Genomic DNA, 21,566 nt, shown 5'->3' on the forward strand with positions numbered 1-21,566 from the left:
ATTCTGGTTTTCGCTACCAAGAAAGCCAGTGGTTGTTGCTGTAGCAGAGTCAGAAAGCAGCAGAGTTATCAGAGGAGAGTCCTTTGAATTTATACGAAGAATAAGATAATTTATCAAACTGTGGGAGTGTCCCTCCTAATGCATCGCTCGAGCTCCATGGCAGAAACCTTCCAGACGAGGTGCTCATTTCCAGACATAGAGCTCTTTGTGAAGGTGAGCATTGTAAAGGAATCCAATGAAAATGTTTGGTTATGGAGAGATTTTTCCTATATTTGAGATTCATTTGATAGCATTGAGGAAAGTGGAAGAGCAAGCAGAACTGGTTTCATTAATGTGTATTGTCTGCAAGTTCTGCAAACCTTAATGAACTAGCCTATTAAGTAAGTAAATGATACACATGTTTTTTTACCTTTGTGGTCTTACATTGAGTCATAAGCTTCAAAACTGCACTTCAGGAGAATCATATGAAGTGTTTCAAAATTGGACCTCTGCTCTCTTCCAACAATGTCATATGAAGCCTAACTTAATCTATACCAACTATACAAGACTTTGCCTCATTTTAACAAAGCCTTTTAACAAAATGCAATACAAAGTACATGACAGCAACACTTCTGTGGCCACACATATGGTGAGTTGCACCTTTTGTGCTTTACAGTAACACCTGGTGATTTGTTTAGCCAAAAACGAAAGACCATCATTACAGGGGTACAGAGGAAGAGAGGTTATGTGACTTGATACAGCCACATGTAAGTCTTACAAGTAGGAGCCCCAGGTCCATAACGAGGAGGGATTAACCAGGGGGACATGACACTTGTCCTTCCTTAGTCCTCAGTTCAGCAAAGCGCAGAGACGGGCAGGTTCAGCTGGAGTAAGGCCACTGCCAAACTTCCTTCCTTCTCTGGGACCTCTACAGTTGTCTACATTTAAACTCTTAATTATTTGATTAATTCTGTTTATTCCCTTAAGTGCTTTAGATGTTACATCTCAATTTATGCTAGTAAATCTTTCTCTGCTTGTTTCCTGTGATCATAGACTGATTTAAACTTGTTTTAATCTTGCAGTGACTTAGGTAGATCATAATTCACATAAACAAATGAGCTGCAGACAATTTCCTTTGGAATGACTGCTGTAATTTCAAGTTTATTTTCTAACTTATGGCAATGTTCATTATGCATTTTAATGAAAAACTATGTCTCCAAGATGACGGAGTTCTTTATCATAGGTATGTGCATGTTTGGAAAATGATATAAAGAAACCTTGCATGAAAATATGTATTAGTAGAGATGAGTAACATGCTACATGTACTTATAGCAGATCTGGGTTTTCTGCTTGCCTACTGCATCTACTATTAAGTTTGCTGTTGTCACAGAAGTATGTATACTTTTTTTTTTTTCAATTGTAGGCTGGCAGTGATGGGGAAAGTATTGGAAATTGCCCATTCTCTCAGCGTCTCTTTATGATTCTGTGGCTAAAAGGTGTCATATTTAATGTCACAACCGTGGATTTGAAAAGGTGAGATTGTAACCAGAGTTCTTATTTGCAGGACAACTTTTCCAAAACGGTGATTTGAAAGGGGGACTCTCTTCTGATAGATTGGAAGTGCACACTGTGGCTTGGCATCACGCTAATAGTCTGGGTACCTGATTGCTCTTTAGGGTTCCCTAGTATAAAGTGGATTAACTCCTTTGAAGCAGTTGAGATTTTCGTCTGTTTTGCAGTAGGTCTCTGGAACATAAGACAGAAGTTTTTGGGGGTTTTTTTAAGCATTTCAGAGCACATTCAGATACAGGCTAGTAAATTCTCACACCACCAGCGTGAGGCAGCTGACTAAGTTTTATTTTGTAAGAATGACATAGAGAAGCCTGGTAGCTTAAAGGTGAAACAATTTGTTGCAATTAAGAGTAGAAATTGGAAGAGTGGTTCCTGTTGTGATTAACCCCATATCTTTCCTCCCATCAGAAAGCCAGCTGACCTGCAGAACCTCGCTCCAGGAACAAACCCCCCCTTCATGACATTTGACGGTGAAGTGAAAACCGATGTCAATAAGATCGAGGAGTTCTTGGAAGAAAAGCTAGCACCGCCCCGGTACTGTATTCCTGGCCACTTTTGGCCCCTCACAGCCATGACGGGGGTCAGTGACCAAACCCCTTCAGTTTTGGCAGCTCAGGCCCTTGATGAGCTGTGCGGGTTATAATGGTGTGCGGGAGGCTCAGGGTGGGAGGGGATGGTCTGGCTCTGGTGGGGAACTGGAAGGGGTAACACTGACTGGAGTAAAACATGCTGAAGCCTGGCGCTGTGCAGAGGGTGCCGCTGGGGTGTCCCTGAGACTCTGGCTGCCCTCCTCCCCCTGCCCCCACCTCTGCCCCAAGTTTTCGGCTGTGCGTCTGTGACCATTCCGGAGGCACGAAATCCACCTCCCTGCAGCAAGTATGTGCAGAAACCTCCGCGCCACTGCAGGAACCTGACCTCTCTTCCTCCACTTGTTTTTGCTGGACATTTCCATCTTCGCACCATACAAATAGCTACACTTGCTGGGAGCAGGTAGCCAGAGGAGGAGGGCAGTGGTGGGTGTGCTGGGGCTTATTTTGAGTGGCCAGGTGAGCCCAGTGTTAGCACACAGCAGCGTCTGGGTTTCAGACTTGTCCTTCCCCACTCCAGCAGTTGTTCCCACTTCTTCCCGCTGCCCCACCATCAGCAGCATCGTGTCCCCCACCCACTCACCTTCTCTCCGCCAGGACAGCAGCCGCTCTACACACCGCTCCCCTTCTCAAGCAGCCAAACCTGACTTAAACTGGGCAAGCAGCTGCTCTCCTCCACTTGTCCTTTCCTACCTGCCCTCTGAGCTTGCTCATGCAGGAGCAGGCCAGGCGAGGAGACTGGGAGGACCAGCAGCTATTGGGAGTAGGGACTTACCCTCTGTGTCTCCTCATGGCAGTAGCCATACTCTAGCAGCCCCACCTTCAGTGGAGGAGGCCTGGGAGGGACACTGGGCTGTCTGGGCATTATTTGCAGTGATAGCAGGAGTTTCCCATCTCCCTCAGGAAAAGGAAGTGAGGCACAATGTTCAATAACAGTTTAAATACGCACTTGTTAAGTGATTATTAGTTTAGGATGGTTCCTTCTGAGAGTCCTGTGTGGCTGTATGTTGTGATGCTACAGCGTAAATAATATATATTAAATAATTAGGAGAGTTGAAAATAAAGGCTAGTCATATGACTTTTTTTTTTTCTTTTAACTCCTCAGGTATCCCAAACTTGCACCAAATCACCCTGAGTCTAACTCTGCAGGAAATGATGTGTTTGCAAAATTCTCTGCGTTCATAAAGAACCCAAGAAAAGATGCTAATGAAAGTATGTGCTTCAGTCCTTTTGTCAGCCTGGTAGTTACTGGAAGAAATTATAGCTGTACAGTTCTAGCACACCATGTTGGAAATACCTCATTTACAGCTCAGGTTAAACAGTCATTTTCCAAAGCATAAAGGCTGTGGAAATCTGTGCCTACTCACTCTTTTATTTGGGGATTTCCAAAGTTATTTTATGGAGATACTGCTGTCAGCATGGGTGCACCAGCTCCAGCTCCTCCTCGTTTCTTCAGCTCTCGGATCCCTAACCCTGCACCTTCCCCACAGCTCTGCTAAAAGCACAGCCCACTTGAACTGACATCTTACCTTTCTACTCCATTTGTGCAAATAGAGGTCTCTAGCCCCATGACACTTCTCTCTAGAGCAGGACCCTCGCTACTACCATGCATTAACTCACCTCCATCCTCCAGCTCTCAGCCCTGTTTTCCTTGCTCTTCTTTTCTCCCCTCTCCACAGTGGCAGGTGGTCACCACCAGCCCACAAGACCCCCAGCCAAGCCTTGCCAGCCCCTCCCTCCCCTGACCCCACTCTTGTGTGCTCAGCCAGTCTGCTGAAAGGCCACTTTGCAAAAGCCCACCCTGCAGAGATGTTTGAAGAGCCATTTCTGGTAACACAGCCCCAGCCTGGTTTTTCTCAGAACCCCCTTTAGCTACTTACAGCTCTTATCCCAGCATTAAGTTTTAAGCTTAGGATAAAGGAATTGCGGGAGTTGGCATGACTGGGTGTCTGTGAGCTGGGTTGGTGCCAGGAGACAGGATGCAGGAGTTGCCTTTCTGCTTGGTGTCAGAGGGACCTTGGTACGGGCTCGAATGAGCTTTTTATTGTCTTAACCTAGATTTGGAAAAATCTTTGCTTAAAGCCCTGAGGAAGCTGGACAACTACTTAAATAGCCCTTTGCCTGATGAAATTGATGCTTACAGCACTGAGGAGATCACTGTTTCCAGCCGGAAATTCCTGGATGGAGATGAGCTCACCTTAGCGGATTGCAACCTCCTACCAAAGCTCCATATAATCAAGGTTTGCATTTGCTTTTTAGTTTCCTGAAGAGAAGGGGGACACAGAAGCTTAAGTCCTTTTCTAAAAGGCAGAGGAATCTTTCGTCTATTGTGAGGCCACACAGTAGCTGTGTAGGGATACCAAATGCTAATGCACAAGGCCATTTCATTATAGCACGGCTAGGCAGATCCTCAGATTGATGGCTCTGAGTTAGAATATCTGATTTCGTATCCAGACTGTGACTGCGCTCACTAAGCCTCTCACAAGTGTTAAATGAGTGCTATATTCAGTGCTGTTGAGAAGTGTTTTGATTTGCATTTCGTGTGCAAAGTGCCTTGGACGAATAAGATGAAATTATTTTGTCCATGCTAATTCAAGAAGCCAGCAAAAGCTGAAATTTTGCAACTGTCTTTTGTTTCTTTAACGCAAAACTCTTGCTTTGCTGAATATCACCACTAGTGCAAATAATGCTGGCAGGGTGGCCACCACCCACTGCCTTCCAGCCAAGGCTCTCAGCCTTTTCGTGCAGGGCTGTGTAGCATCCACACATACCTAACAGTCCTGGTGACCAAGGTGTTGTCACAGCCTGTCCCTGGGCTACTCCAGAGCCAACTAAGCTCAGGAAGATAAATAGCCACATTGGAAATTCATCTGGTTTTCATACAAACAAGGCCACTTCAGAAGGGTTCCTTTTTAACTACTATTATGTCAGAGGAAGAGCGGACTGAATTGCTTTCTGTCACCTGCTCGAGTTAAAACTTTCCCCAAAGACATCCTGGTTGAACCTATTCCAGAGAAAGTAGCAAGGGACTGAGCCCTTTCCCACACCCACACAAAGCCCAGGCCCAGCAAAGCCCAAGAGGCAGCAGGGGTCAGCAGAGCCAATATGGGGAGAATCACCTTACATCAGGTGAATGTCTGAAGGATGATTGAGGATGAACATCACACCATCCTTGCTGGACAACATGGAAGGATTAAGTATTGACCAATAGTTGTTTTCCCTAGCCATTTAAAATTGAGTATTTTAATTCAAGTTTTCCTTTCTATTTCAGTGAAAGTACCCAAGTGTGGGGCAGTTTATTAGTGTAAGATTACTCTTATGCTAGCTCCTTTTCTGTTTTAAGCTGCATCTCTTCCAGGTGTGGTCTACTGGTCCACATAGCTCTGCATAGCTCTAGCAGAATGTTTATACCAAATAAATCCTTTTAAGTGAGTTAGTTTGTTAGCTAGCTTTCTTCATCCCATGTCTTGTCTTTGTTTTTGTCTTTCCTTATTTCCCCCTGCGTTGCATATAACACCACACTTACACATTCAAAACTAAAAATGTACATAAAGAGTAGATTTGAGGTTTTGTTTGTTTTCCAGATCATGTGTGTAAAGATATTTTTCTTTTTTTCTTTTAATAAAAGGTTGTTGCAAAAAAATATCGAAATTTTGATTTTCCACCTGAAATGACAGGGATTTCAAGATACTTGAACAATGCCTATGCAAGAGATGAATTTACAAACACTTGTCCTGCTGATCAAGAAATTGAGTATGCATATTTGGATGTTGCAAAGAGAATGAAGTAAACAGAAGATGCCTCCATTCTGTACTGCTTCTGAGCTTTAGATGGGCACCAGCCAAGATGAAAAAAAAAAAGCCAGCATACCTTCTGCAGTGTAATTTTAAGTTCTACTATTGGCCAATCCTTCTTTTATAATGATTGTATAACATTATTTGCTCATTTTTGAATTATATACGTATATGTTTCTTTGTCTGTACAGGTGTATGCACATGCAAATGTCTGTTGTGCATTGCAAGTTAAGGCATCAGTCACTATTAAAGCACTTGAAGTTAAGGAAACAGTGTGGCCCACACAAATACAGCAATATTACAGACCAGGGACTTAGGCTAAATTGGTGAATATTGAGAAGAAATAGCCCTGTTTCTAAGACACATTTAACCTGTAATTGTTGCTGCCTCTGATCTCTGTTTCATAGTTGTTGCCAAACTTCACAGTTACCAGGAGAGCTTCTGTTTGCTTCTCTGCAAGCCTCAGAAGGCCACAAGCCAACAGCTGCTGCCCATGCAGCACCCTGCTTAACCTGGGAGAGAGGCCAGCTTGTAGGTGGGACCAGTCCTGATGTCCCAGAAGCCATCTCCTCTGTGCTAGAGACCTGCAGGGCAGGTCAGCGAAGAACAACTCATTTTCACATTGTATGAGTCTTCTTTGGTGTTAAAAATAAATAAGTAAATAAATAATCCTGCCTTGTCCTCTCTCGGGGCTGCGTAACCCATCAAACTTCCCTCCTGGTGCTTCCAAAGAGACGAATACAGACTGTCACTGGCCTATGGACTATCTGATAATAGATACTCAACAAGGGAGGAGAGAGAGACTTGATTGGCACTGTAGACAGAAGAAATGGGTCAACATCTGTCCCCAGCTACTGATGTAGGATTTTTCTTTGACAACCTTCTGTGACTCTCATTTGGTTTGGGAAAGTAAAGAGAGGCTCTAAGAAAGAAATAAACCTTCTATTCTTACTTTTTCTGGTTGAGCCCCGGCATATTGGCTTTTACTGGGCAGCTGTTAGGACTTCATTGCTGAGAGCTTTACAGCTGATCAGACAGGTGTCTATCAGGAACAACACAGACCTACCTCCTACCTTAGGTGGGGATGGATTAGATGAAGCCCTTGCGTGAATCTGTGTTCAAGGCAGACAGTGCTGGTGAGAAACTCCCTCTTGCCTGGCATCAGGGAGTGCGTTATTAGAGATGTATGGACTATGGAAAGTGATGTCCACAGCTGCTCTCTGCTGAGCAGGCCCTCAGCAAGCACAGAGGAGCAAAGGGTGCAATGCTTTAGTCACAGGGTCACCTGGAAGTTTCCTTTTGATGGATTTTGCCTGTATGTACAAAATAGATGTGAAAATGGCTAAAACCAGCCTTTGTAGCACCTATATCCACAAAAAGACTGTTATAGAGTAGTCATTCATCCTTGTCCATGTCAAACATATGCTTGCTTTCTAACAACGCATTACTTAACAGTAATAGTTGATGTCAGACATATTTCTCTGTGGTGTCTTTGTCTTACACACTACACAGTTCTGATGCAAATGTGCTAACATCGCAGTTATTTGTAAGCAGTGTTAAATGTGCAGTTTTAGCTTGCCTTTAGGGAAAACAGACACAATACCTTTCCTCTCCCACCCTCAACTGTGAACTCTCATATTGGGGTTGGTAGCTGAGCAGTCACTCATCGCATATTACTAACTGTTACTTTGTATTTTCAATATATACATATATATAATGTATAAAAATGAAATCTGTGTACTCTTTTCATATGCCTTACAAATTTAAATAGAAAATATACCAATTCATAAGTAATTTGAAGAGTGTTCTGTCTTTATTTCATTGGTAATTTCCTAGTAAAATACATTGCAATGGTGGCCTGGATTTCAAGAAAGAAGAAGCAAAATTTAACCCAGCTCTGATTTTGGAGGAACCACTTATGTCACAGACCTGCAGTGAGATCTTGGGAACAGTACACACTGGCTGTGCCCATCACTGATGAATAAAAAAAACAAAGGGTCAGAGTGTGATCTGTGATCACTGAGCCACCTAGCACGAACGGTTCCACACCCGTGGAACCCGTGGTTTGGGGCTGGCCATATTTGTAACTGTTTGGTCTTGGATTGATCCACTTGGGATGACCCAGAGCAGCCAGGGACCATCCACGCTGCTTGGCAGCTCTTGCAGCAATCCAAATGCATGAGCCTGCTCCTGTCCCTCTCTCATTTCTCACCATATATGCAGTTATGGCTGTTCAGCGTCAATAAGTAACAGAGAGTCTGGGCTATTCTCTGGCCCTGAGAGCATGTGGTTCACATCTGTACAGCTCTTTTCTGCCTCCTGGAAACAGAGTGGCCGTGCTGGTTGTGGGAAACGGCATATGTCTCCAAATCAAGCCTGGACATTGATGACAATAACACTTTTTGGCACGGTCAGCGTATTTGTAACACAAGTCTTGAGGTTGGTGAAGATGAATTAAAATATGTGTGTGAAAGCACCAGAAGACACAGAGCAGCAGGGCTTAAAAAAAAGGATTAGGCTAATTGCTACGGGGCATTGTATAAGTAAATTCATTCAAAAGACCTGGTAGCAAGAAGGCAAAGGACAAACTGAAGCCTCAAGCTAAGGTAAAGTGATAAGCAGGAACAGGAGGGGAGCCATAAAACAGCCTGATAAAGAACACAACAGAACAATGGGAAGCAGGAATTTTGCCTTTGACTTAAAGTTCCTGACAGATCCCTAGGGGGTATAAAAGGCACATCCAGAAAACAGTTTGTTGTCACCAGTGAAGAACTCAAGAGCTGTGCCAGGACCTCACAGCTGGTGGCACTGGCCTGCCACTTCACACACAGATTGGGTGGACATCTGGGTGCAGATGATCCATGGGACACCAAAAGTGGGTAAAATACATGCCATTTAGAACAAACACTTTTCTTCCACAGGGTCCCACACTGGCTTCCTTTCCCTTGACCCATGGTAACAACCACCCTGTGGCATGGCCTTGCCTGCCTTGCAAACCCAAACACAGCACCCGTGTCCATGTCTGGGGTTGGCTGCAGCTCAGGAGCTGGTGTGCCAGGGTTCTGTAACAGCCCATTGCCAGCTGACGAGGGCAAGAGCCACATCTGCCTGAAACGACGTGCTACTTTGTGTTATGCCCATGCTTATGGTTTATAGACACCATGAAATTTCTTTTGGTGTCCAGATCATTCATTTAACCTTCAATGCCTTGTCATGTTTTTCTAAGGCGTTACCTTAGAAAGTACATGCCTGTACTTCCAGTACTGTCAGGTGAAAGGAAAAAAGTGCCTCCGACACTCAGCAGAGTTGTTTCTTTTGGTTTGGTTTGGTTTGTTTTCCCTAAAGTCTTTACACCGCTTGGAAATATATTTGATTAAATGCTTGTGGCCACTGATAGTTTTCAAACCTAATGTTTTGTGGTTTCCTTACTCCTCTTGCTCATGCAAAAGAAGTTTATGGCTCCAGCCTTCCATGATGGATTGGTTGGCACACATGATGCCACCTAAAACAGTATGTTATGGTTGGTATTTGTATATTTCTGACAACAGAGGGAGAAGATGTGAGTAGAGAAGTCACAGAAATGACCAGTGTATCAGAAAACTGCAGTCACTACATTTTTCCTAGGATGGGGTCAGATAAAGTGTCCACACAATCCCACAGTGAATGAATCCATATCTCCTACATATTTTGAGTATTTGAGTCTGGCCCTTCTTAAAACACATTATTTTAGGAAAATACTTTTGTCCACATTCGAGTTATTCTGTTTTTAAGAGACTATTGGAAGATTTGTTTTAAAAAATGATTTACTGGAGAACAAATTAGGTAAGTTGAAGGGAGAGAAAAAGCAATTTGTGGTGTTAACAGTATCATCAGCTGAGTGGCCTTGACACGCAATAAGGTGTACTATCTAGACACAAATTTGTAGTGTTTGATTCCATGGCAGGACAGAGATCATGTTCCATTCTTTAAAGGCACATTTGTGGAGACAGAGCTACTGATTTCTAATTAGGTATTAGCACAAGTAGTCTTCTGTGTGGTATTGCTTGTACAAAAAAATGGATTTACTATGTTACAATTTTTAAATACCATTTTTACCTGTTCCTTTTAAACACCTATTATACGCAAGGCAAATATGGTTAGACAGTTACTTTGTTAATAGCTCTTCAACCACTTGTGTAGAAAACTCCTGAAGGTTTGAAGGTTTCTTTCTCCACTTCGGTATCTTAGTCTTCAGCATGACTCCCCCAGTTTGAAGATTAAACACTACTTGTGCTCAATGCAGTATTTCCAAAAGCAAGCTGAAATAAAATCCAATGCAGTGTAACTAACTGGAACATATTTCCCTCAATGCATTTTTTTAATAGCTTCAAAGCAGTGAAAAAATAAACCTCATGAAAGCATGTTACTTTCCCTCATCCGTATCAACATGCTATTTGTTTGAGTATAAGCAAATACCTAAATTTCAAAAGCTCCTTACAACTAATTAAAGTTTAGTTCAAAAGCCAGGTCTTTGTCTAGGCTATTAGAAAGGTTATTTCTAGGCTGTCAAGGACCGGTAATCAAGTGCTAAGGTGAAGAATGACCCTGCACGTCCAAGTCAAGAGAAACTATCTACAACACGGTAGAGCCTTGACTAGGTCAGCAAACATCCCTCTCAACCAGCCACCGTAAGTGCTGATATCACCCAGTGACTTCCAGCCACCCAGATGCCACCCATGGGCCTTTAAAAACTACTCGAAGGTTCATAATGGTTCTGTGGACACACACGGTGACTGTACTGACCATGCACAGGAGCTGCTGCCCCACAGGCTGAGTTTCCTGGTGAGAGATCCTGAAGACGTGGCAGGGCTGGGAGAATAGAGGTTTGCCACACAGCTCACTGCTACGTTCTCCCATCAGCGGTCTTAACTGGCATCATATCCCTGAACTACTCTTTGTTGTCTCATGTGACAATGACCCAAAGGCAGGCTGTGCTCATGAGCAATGGGGTAAAGCAAGCTGTTTGCCAGTGCATGGCTCAGGCCAGCATTCAGTTTCCCTTCACTAGCAAACTGTGAAGAAGTGAAGAAGCAAGGTTTTTCCAGGCCCTGGCCTAAATTGGACTCCTGCTGATTAAGATGTTTTTATTGATGAGCAGAATGCCAACAGAAAAATCTCTTCTGGAAATGAACTAAGGAAAACAAGAGTCTTATTTTAAAAATTTGAAAATTGTTCAACCCTTTGATTAAAGCAAACCAAGGAGCTGAAATGAAAATAAATGTTCCTTTTGAAAAACTGAGAACATTGATTTTTCTTTTATTTCTTCCTTCTATCGTTCCCTTCCTTTTTTTTTATTTTTTTTTCAGTAATGAAAGAAGCAAAATGAGAGGTAGAAGTGCTGGAGAAGAGACAAAAAAAGACCACAGAGTACTAAAACTTGTTTTTCAACTTAAGGTTAGAAAGTAAAAGATGACCTAAACTGAAACTATATCATAGAACAGCAGGTTGGAAGGAACCACAAGCATCATCTGACACAACCTTTCTTGGCAAAAGCACAGTCCAGACAAGAAGGCCCAGCACCCTGTCCTGCTGAATCTTAAAAATATCCAATGTTGGGGAATCCACCACTTCCCTGTGGAGATTATTCCAACAGCTGATTGTTCACATTGTGAAAAATGTCCCTATTGTATCCAGTTGGAATCTCCCCAAGAGTAACTTGTACCCATTACCCCTCTTGTTTTCCATGTGACTCCTTGTAAAAAGGGACTCTCCATCTTCTTTGCAGCCACTCTTTAAATACTGGAACATGGTGCTGAGGTCTCCACTAAGCCTTCTTAAGGCTGAGTAAACCCAGTTTGCTCAGCCTTTCCTCATATGGCAGATTTCTAGTCCTTTGATCATCTTTGTAATCCTTCTCTGGACCCTCTCTAGTCTGTCCACATCTTTTTTTGTATTGCAGGGACCAAAACTGAACACAATATGCCAAGTTGCTTTCGTCCAACTTCTTGTTCTTCATTTTGAAAACACTGGGATCAGCACCAAGCTACAAAAAGTTTCATGTCTCTCAAATGATCTGCAGTGAAGATAAGGGGTCTCTAGAGGTGAAAAGTCTGCTGCTCCTTTGCCTGTAGGAATAATTACAGAACAGATCTTCCAGCTCACTCCACTGCAGGACACTGAATTTTAAATTACTCCAGGTACCGATGCTATGCTCATGTGAGAGGCTACAAGGAGCTGGACCTTATACAGCTTGCAACGAGGATGCTGCATGTCAGATCCCTCTGACAGAACGTACAGGCTCTGTGTACCTCACACATAACAGTATGGTTGCAGGTAGGGTGTTCTAAGCCCTTGTGTGCATAAGGATGCCTGAGCTAACACCCTGCAAGGTGCATAAAGTAAGAATATTCGTTATAATACCTTGTGATGTGGATAGAAAGGCTTACCATTGCATCAATACAAGTCTTCCTAAAGGTTGCTTCTCTGGTGGTATCGGCAAAACCTCCTCCAATAGAGCTCACTGTGGACATAATTTGAGCTAAACTGAAGGCCTCTCATCACCTTCACCCTGCCTCTGTTAATCTCATTCTAGATAAAGAGCGTGCCTTGGGAAATGTGGTAGCAAAGGCACACCCAGATAACCGCATCAATGAACTGATAAAAGAGTCAGCCTGCTGAACCACAGCTGCTGCAGAGGTGAGAGCACCTGGAGCAGCCAATCTAGTTCCTGCAGCCTCACAGAGTCACCTTGGCTCTGCAGACTTGTGTGACAGCACTCTCACCTGGTTCAGCTGTCCAAAGTGCCTAAGTTACCTTGTTTTTCTTCACCAAGATGACTCTCTGTCCAGGTTAGAGTACCCTGCTTCACAGCAGAGCAGCGGGGGGGATCCACAATAGCCTGCTTGTATCATGTAGACACCTTCCTAATACCACAGCAAGGTGGTTCCCACTGAGTTAAGAGTTGTTTCTAGATGAACGTGGGAAGACACTGGAATGCTTTTGTCTCCATCCTCTTCTTATTCAAAGAGTGGGTTTCTTGCCCCTAGGATAAGCAGCATAGAGTCTCTACCCAGGGCATGCAGAGGAGCTGCTCATGCAGGTCTCATGCCAGCTGGGGCCAAGAGCACACCTTGAGTGAGAAGCTCTCTCAGGGCCCACACGAATATAGACCAGAGGGGACACAAATGCAATCGGCCCTACAGTGTGATAAACAAGTGAGGTGAATGGCTCATGTTGTGCTCAAACCCCACTGCACAAGGGGCAGAATCAGGAGATTGCACCCAAAGACAACTTCAGGCAGGACTGAAGAGTAGTCAGTGTGCAGAAAGAGGAACCAAGATGTAACAAGCTCCAAAAAATTACTCTGCTAATTTAACTTACACAATTGGTTTTTGCTTGCTGCATGGCTTATTAAATCTTCTTGTACACAAAACATATGCTATACAATGTTGAAGTGCTGTTGAAGTGAATCACACCTACTACTATCAATCTTCTCAGCTGCAAAAATGGTGAATTCGACCTTTGGAAGAATGAACTGACTTAAAAAGTGTGACAGATTGAAGAAGTAGGTGTTGCCTCTCCTGTTTTGCTTGCTTTTCTGTACTAGCAGAAGGCTAATAATTAATTACAAATCATAAAAAAGAAAAATGTGACTTGGGATTCTCAGTCCCACTCAGGGCTATGAACAGCTACTTAGGTACTAAATTACTGATTTATATACCTATGGGGAAAAGAAATCCAAAGCACAGAAACTAGAAGGGATGAGAAGAAAAGAGAGAAGTAGAAAAGGAGATGACGAAGGAACAAAAACATTTAAAAAGAAGTAAACTGAGACAAAGGAAGGGAGATGTTATTTCTGAGTAAAAGGCAGTGTTTGTACTGCATGTACCTTCTATAAACAATGTTTTATATACACATACAGAGTACCTTTAAGGTTTTGTGCTCCTTCGCACAGTCGGAATGCAAACTCCATCTACTCATATGTCCATCTGAAGAATATGCCTCTAAGTGTACAGGAACAATACTTTGCAAGAAATTATATGATGAAAATAGGAGTGGGAGAAGTAGTAAATGGAACACCTTTCTTCTCCCCTGAATTTAAGAACTTGCCATTAAATTATGTCATAAAATCGAATGGAGGATTGGTCAAAATCATTCATCTGGATTAAAAACAACATGTCATTTGTAAAGCTGACCTTTTAAAAGGTTTGAAAACTAGTTAAAAATGAGATGTCTTTTAAAAAATAATACCAAAAGATTTCATGCCAAAAAAATGCTGAAACAACTTCTAGCCTATCTTATCCTATCTATGCTTTCTATCTTATCCCTGGTGCTGTAGCATCTGAATGCCTCAGAAATGTACTGACACCCACAACACCTTTGTCACAAAAGGAAAGCTATTATTCTCATTTCATATCCACAGAACTGAAGGAGGCACAAAGGAAATATTTCTGGTCCAGAGACATCAGGCAGCCTGTGGTGAAGTCAGGTCTCTCACACTCCAGCCACCTGAGAGCTTTCCTGAGAGAGGCTTTGGTATAAGTACATGGGGAGCTGTGCATCTGTTCTCTTTGCCACTGTAAGGTCAGATCAGATTCAGCTTGATAATAGCTAAAATGTCTACTCTCTGTTTACTGTTCAATGATTTTCATAGCCCAGATAGATTACTCTTTCTTGTAGGCCTCATAAACACTTGGCATGATTAGCATGAACACCAAGTTCGGATGGCATAGAGACTGAACTGATGTCTCACCTGTGGATACATGTTAGAGGAAAGTGTTTCAGTGAGAAAGCTATGGTTTGCACTGGACATTTTTCATTCAGACACTTCTAACACCTTCTACAACACTAGTCATGGTACCAATGTGACCCAGTAACTAACTAGACAAGGTACAGCATCACTTTTCAAGTCACACCTCTCTTAAGTTTCCAGGAGGTTGGCAGTGAAGGCTTCCAAAAGTTCTTCCCATGTAAAGGACTTATTTCCAGGAGGTCCTTGTTCAGTTCAGGCAGAGGATTAGATGGACCTTCATTTGCACCTTCCTGTCCAAAACAGTACAAGTTTAGGACAATGACTTTGAGCCTCTAGAAACTGAGAACACTGGCAATCCAGGAGGTATAAAGCACAGCTTTGCTTACTTTACTGAATAATGATGAGAGCTATATGACTATCAGACAACAACTAGAGTAACAAATAGAAAACAGAGCTGCCTGTTCTCACCGTTACAACTTTCTTTCCATACATCTTGGCATAAGCTGAAAGGCAAAAAGGGAACACAGTTAGAAGATATTCTGGAAGATGACGATTCTGCTTCCTGGACACTTCAGCATGATCCATCATTTAACAAGATATATCCATGAGAAAAATTAGCAGAGCTGGCTCTTTCCACAGCTTGGCTTTCCATAAATGTAGCATTACCATGTGTCCCTCAAAGGTCAGCTTCACCTCCAGCATCATTTCTATCCCTGATTAGGGTACATACAACTGAGTTGTTGAGACTTTCTAAAGTGGATAGGAGGCTGCTTTGACTTCTTGATAGTACAATGAACATTTTACTACTTGTATGACAGTTAAGACTGACAGAGATCTTGATAATTGGATACTTTTACTTTTTGGAGATTCGTACCACCATTGTGGCTCAGATAGGAAACAGATTTGATCCTGAAAACTCTTTCCTTGAACAAGTACTCAAACCACTAGCAACTCCTACACACAGGCAGTAAAAGTCCCCATGCTTTTTAGGCAAGATGAACGCTAGGTCTGTAAGTACCTATCTACAAATTAGGTGTTACAGCTTGAGGTTGGGTCTCTCATTGGCCTGAGGCACTAGCACAGAAGGCTAATTTTCAGTCTGAGCCACTTGCTTTCTATTTCACTTATTGCTTATGTAGGTAGCTCCCTGCTCAGTTAAGTTTCCAAGCACATAACTCTTTGTAGGCATTACAAAATGTCTGAGCCCTGACTTCGGAGCAGTAGGTAACAGGGTAGCCAGGAAAAAGGCACTGAAGTGCATACATATATTTGAGGCTCTCTGTCAATGTCTTTCCTTGTGGACAGCAGACCTGAAAACAGCAATATCAGGTGCGCACTGGGTGAATGCATCCCTACTCCTGCTCTGCCTAGAGAAGCAAATCTGGGTTAGCCAGTGTAGTAGATGAACACTGCCTTGCCACTGCCAGCAGAACCAGCAAGATAAGCAGCAGACCACAAAAGACTGAAGAAAACCAAATCAGACATACAGAGGCAAATTTATGTTTAGAACCTTAAACCCCTTCTTATGAGATGTCACAATTATCTAGACACAGTGTTAGACACAAAGGTACAAAGGACAATTCCTTTAAATGACAGATGGAGGGTAAAAACAATGTCTGATACAACAGATGTCTAGCAAAGCCAGTGTAAGCAGTCTCAGACTGCATCTACTTGTTGCTGGCTGGAGAGAGCTCACACTTGGAAACCTCAGAGGTCCATGCCATACATGTGTGCCTAAGAGAGTGATGAGGAGATTTCCAGATTCAACACATGCTTGATATGTTTGAGATTTCAAATTTCAATGGCACTGATACAGAAGAATATTCAATCTCAGCACCACATAGCACGTACTGAGCTACTTTCACACAGTGGTTTCAGGTGGTGGTCCCTGTTTCAGCATGCTCCAGGCTTTACTGAAACTGTACAATTTCAAACAAGATGCTTAGTTTCTACCCCAAAGTTAGTTTAACATGAACTTTTCAGCTGAATCCTCAAGGAATCCTTGAGGAGATGAAAATTTGTTTAGAAAATAGTTACAATTTTCCCCTTTTCTGAGGATAACTCAAAGGGGACCAAAGCTGGGAGCAGTAAGCAAATAATACAATAGTATATAACCAACTTTTCAAATTCACTAGACAGTGGAGTGTATTCACTGTTTACTAACCAGTACATCATGTCGGTATAAACAGTCTGTGCAGTGAGAAGAAGATGGTCTTATTTCACACACAATATTGTTTAAAATGCAGCTTTTGAAACAATGTAGATGCACCTGACAGAAAACTGCCCACAGTATACTCCAAATGCTAAGTTGGAGGGCAAATAACTGCAAATAGAGCATGGTGAGGGGTTTAATTGTATTATTCTGTGCTGAATCAGTTGCTTTGCTTCTGTAAAACCTCACTTATTTTTTCCACTTAAGCAAAAGCTGCCTTTCAAGATACGCATGGCTGTCTTGAGTCTCCAGGAAAGCAGGTCTGTGCTCTGATGGGACCTTTGAAATTGTGCTGGTACAGAAATACCTAGGTTAACCAACCAGAGTCACACAGGCATGAACCTAGATAGACTAAGACATAGCTGCACACTCACAGTAAATGCCTGTGTCAGAAAATCCCACTGGGCACTGTGGCAGCTCTGGCAGTGACAAGGATCACCACAGTCTAATTTGGCTGGTGGCAGATAGGACAGGATTTTTAGATACCTACAGACAAGGCATAAAATTCAGACAAAATTCTATTGTGCTGAGACATCTACCAAATTTGACCTGAGAGCTGCAAATCTCTCTCTTTTTGGTTTGGGTTTGGCTGTGTGGTTTTGTTGCCCAAAATTTATGTTGTTTACAGAATACTAAAATTTAATGCTGGTTCTCATAGCAGGATGTTCATGCCATGATCTGGAGCAGCGTTCAGTGCTCACAAGCTCATGTTCTTAATTTAAACACATCCAGTTAATAACAAGTTTAACATCAACTGCGCTCACAAATTCTGTTTTTTGTTTCCGTTTGCACAGTTTCAGCTCTCATCAAAGTAAAATGAATTCCCTGTTACTTTATGGAAAAGTTTTGTGAGAAGACTATGGACAAATATTGAAGCTACACTAAGTTTACAATTGAAGTGAGATCCTTGTTTAAGCAGGCAGATGGTAGATCTGACACACTAGAATTTAGTGAGGAAATTCTCTTTTATGGCACAATACTGTGGTGTACATGGATCAGGTTATATAGCATTCACTTTCTGAAGCTGGAACATGACTTACAAGTGTCAGTAAAATAAATTACTCAGCCTCCTCTAAGACTTAAAAAGCAGAAGATCACTGGTCCAAAGAGAAGTCAATGGAAATTCTGTGGCTTGTGGGTTTGTTACTTGTTTAAATTCCTTCACCTCCCTGAGTGTGTTTTTCATTCCAGTTATACTGAAACCTGACCTCTGCCCTGCAGATATGATCATTATCTTTTCAATATTTGACTCATACTATGTCACTAGTGCTGAAGGACATGGCAAGTTGTACTACAAGTAAAACATACAGAACCAACATTAAAAAATCAGGTGTCCTTAAAATACTCAAAAAACATCTGCAATAGCATATTGCTTGCAGTAAGGTTTTTCAGAGCTTGCTTTCCTCTCCATTTTTGGATTTTGTCATAAGGAAATATCTCCAACACCCTGAAAACTTGCATGCCTATGAGGCCTATTAGTGGAGACAATTTTTTTGTTTCACCTCTGCTTCCCCAAAAAATCTTCCCATAACACAGAGACAAACATACAGGAACCCCTTGCCTAGAACAACACATTTAAAAACAGCGGTCAAGGAAATAAGGAAGAACCATACCCCATTCAAAACTTTGTATTGCCTGACTCTTACATACATTATAAAAAAAGGCATACACAAAGTCAGCTACATACAACACCTTGTCTTTGCAAAACCAGTGGCAGATTTGCAGCTTTGCAGACCAGCTAGTTTTTGGCAGTTACCTTTGATTCTACTAATTTTAGGTTCTGCTGTGGGAATGGCACTTTTTTGTGCTTCATCAAACAACGACAACAATTTCAGGATCCTTTCTGGTCGATCTGCTACAGGGATCCCCAATGACATCTGTCTCTGAGCTTGATTGGAAAAAAAAATAGTGTTATGATCTTCTTCAATGTCATGTGTAAAACTGTATTGATAGTTTGTCTGGATTCACACTTATTTTTTTCTTTTAAAATATGTTTATTTCAAAAAGGTAGCCTTGTACCTACTGAAAATGCAGATTTCTAGTCCAGTTCAGCTCAATGATAGAATTAATAATTAATTTGAAAATAATAATTAAAAATAAATATAAGTAGATAATTATATTATTAAAACATAACAAATAATTACAATATTTAATTTAAAAGAAAAAATATTACATAATAAAAAGGATTTATTAAAAGGAATGCAACATCTTCAGCAAGCCAATTTCTGCAGTAGGGCTATGGGAGTTACTGAGAATAACTTCCTTTGTATCTGCGTAATTCCTACCATAATATGAAAATCTCCTCTCCTCTCCTCTCCTCTCCTCTCCTCTCCTCTCCTCTCCTCTCCTCTCCTCTCCTCTCCTCTCCTCTCCTCTCCTCTCCTCTCCTCTCCTCTCCTCTCCTCTCCTCTCCTCTCCTCTCCTCTCCTCTCCTCTCCTCTCCTCTCCTCTCCTCTCCTCTCCTCTCCTCTTCTCTTTTACTTACATCTGTCAACTTGTGTTCCAGCCAACCCACTTAACCATTGCACTCATGACAGTAGACTGGTATCCTACTGAGACATACTGCAGGACAGCACTGGGATCCTGCACTAAAGCAGACCTTACCTGTTGGATGCTGTGGTTTTGCAGGCACGAATGGAGAAGCAGCTTCTAGAAAACCATTTGAAATAACTGCAGTGATAAGAATACTAGCCAACATGTTGGTTGCTATTGTGGTCAAACAGGATCTTCTGAGTGCTGAAGCCTCTCTCTGCAAAGCTTGTCTGAACTTCTTCATGCACAATTTCTCTCTGGTTGAACAAACCATCCCATCTTCTGCCTTATAAATCATTGGCTTTTCTTCATTAAATGAGAACAAATTCCATGTTTGATTTTACTTTAGCTGTCTGCATTCTGACATTTGGCAACATGTCTTTTTCTGGTTTTTGTGATTTGCTTTGTGCCACCCTAATAATAGAGTCACCAATGTCCGAAGCCTTTTCTCTGCCTGAGTAAACACATTAACTGGGTGCTATCACTGCTTGAACAGGAGAATCTCAAAAATGTATGCAAACTTCAGGATTGAGCGCAGTCACTGCAGCACAGGGGCAATCTCCTGGATGCACATCGTCAAGGTGCAGACAAGAAATGGAGCTACTGCTTCAGGAGCCAAGATTCCCAACAGGGCAGTGACGCCAGCTGTCAGCACAGCAAACAGTGAGGAACTGAATAAATAGCAAAGCCTCCCAACTCTGTCATGTGCTCCTGGGGACTAAATCAAAATGTGAGGTGGGGGGTGCATGAAACCAGCCTGGGTGAATCTGTCAGATGCAGGGCTAAATCACTCCACTGCTGGCAGCCAAAGATGGAGTGGGAGTGATGTTCCACTGGTTCAAGAGCTTGCCTCAGCTCGCAGGGAATAATAGACAAGAGCTTTCCTCCTGTGTGTCAGAAGCATTTGGCACCCGAGGAAAGGCCACAAGGGGCATTCTCAGTAGCAGAACGGCAGCTGAACTTCCCAGTACACCCTGGGCTGTACTTTCCCAACATCTAAGCAGCGTAACGTGGGAAAAAGGAGTCCCAGAGCTACACTGGGGAGAGGGAAGCAGCTTGGAGTGAGCACTGTCATTTGACTGGGTAGAAGGCTGCCTTTTAGTCCTGGCATAGCCAGGCTGTGCAGCCCATTGCAATATAATCATAGAACTGTAGAATCATAGAATCATAGTATCATAGAACAGTTGGGGTTAGAAGGGACCTACAAAGGTCATCTAGTTCAACCACCTGCAATGAGCAAGGACATCTTCAACTAGATCAGGTTGCTCAGAGCCTCATCCAGCCTGGCCTGGAATGTCTCCAGGGATGAGGCATCTACCACCTCTCTGGGCAACCTGTGCCACTGTTTCACCACTCTTATTGTAAAAAAATTCTTCCTCATGTCTGGCCCACCCTCCCCTCCTTTAGTTTAAAACCATTACCCTTTGTGCTGTCACAACAGGCCCTGCTAAAATGTCTGTCCCCATCTTTCTTATAGGTCCCTTTTAAGTATTGAAAGGCTGCATTAAGGTCTCTCTGGAGCCTTCTCCAAGCTGAACAACCCTAATTCTCTCAGGCTGTCTTCATAGGAGAGGTGTTCCAGCCCTCTGATCATTTCTGTGGCCTCCTCTGGACCCTCTCCTACAGGTCCAAGTAGTTAACTCCATATGCCCACTTATTGGCTAATGGGGCTTCTCTGCTTTCCAAACCACAGCTTTCCTGCAGGGAAAGCATTGCTGAGGAACAGAAGCCTGGAAGTGCTGAGGGACAGAAGCCTGGAATCCAAGCAAGGTTCCCCAAGCAAAGCAAGTGGACTGAGAGCAGTGTTGGGAAGAAAGAGCAGTTCTCTTCTCCTGTACCTTTGCTACAAAATTGTTCATCCTGAAAGAATGCACTTGACCTAAAGGTCCCTGAGGAGGACACCTGGCAGCTTCATTATGAAGAATTCCCCCAGCCCAACACCTCTTCAACCAAAATTCATTCATATTGGGTAAATAGTATACTATCTGGCCCTATGTTTCTCCGAATAGTTCCTGTGGCTATTTTGTCATTCTTTTGTTAGTCACTCACGGCTGGCCTCAGGTGAGACAATGTTTCAGGGTGACACTGCTTCTCGTTTGTTGGCAGTTTTTTGAAACCAAAGCTTGGGTGAGTGGTCAGAACTGAATATGGAAAGATTT

General features: G+C 42.7%; 1 protein-coding gene and 1 long non-coding RNA gene across 4 annotated transcripts in view; one reads left to right on the forward strand and one right to left on the reverse strand.

The window, feature by feature from the left end:
- Nucleotides 1–7,726, forward strand: part of CLIC6 (chloride intracellular channel 6) — a 35,602-nt gene extending 27,876 nt beyond the window's left edge. The window contains exons 1-6 of one of the 3 annotated variants that reach the window (XM_065067301.1): nt 76–213; nt 1,403–1,512; nt 1,960–2,085; nt 3,244–3,350; nt 4,197–4,378; nt 5,767–7,726. In XM_065067301.1, the coding sequence (XP_064923373.1) occupies nt 139–213; nt 1,403–1,512; nt 1,960–2,085; nt 3,244–3,350; nt 4,197–4,378; nt 5,767–5,928 (762 nt within the window). In that variant the 5' untranslated portion in view covers nt 76–138 and the 3' untranslated portion in view covers nt 5,929–7,726. Of the gene's footprint in view, nt 1–75; nt 214–1,402; nt 1,513–1,959; nt 2,086–3,243; nt 3,351–4,196; nt 4,379–5,766 lie in introns of those variants that run through there. The other 2 variants (XM_065067296.1, XM_065067290.1) reach the window with 2 other exon arrangements.
- Nucleotides 7,727–7,789: 63 nt separating this feature from the next.
- Nucleotides 7,790–21,566, reverse strand: part of LOC110365410 (uncharacterized) — a 16,101-nt gene continuing 2,324 nt past the window's right edge. The window contains exons 1-4 of the long non-coding RNA XR_010473500.1: nt 19,480–21,566; nt 18,632–18,763; nt 14,827–14,953; nt 7,790–10,230 (exon numbers count right to left, since the gene is read on the reverse strand). The exon at nt 19,480–21,566 is cut by the window's right edge and continues 2,324 nt beyond it. This is a non-coding gene — a long non-coding RNA (uncharacterized LOC110365410). The remainder of the gene's footprint in view (nt 10,231–14,826; nt 14,954–18,631; nt 18,764–19,479) is intronic.

Source organism: Columba livia, chromosome 1 (genome assembly GCF_036013475.1).
Source record: "Columba livia isolate bColLiv1 breed racing homer chromosome 1, bColLiv1.pat.W.v2, whole genome shotgun sequence".
Classification (NCBI taxonomy): domain Eukaryota; kingdom Metazoa; phylum Chordata; class Aves; order Columbiformes; family Columbidae; genus Columba; species Columba livia.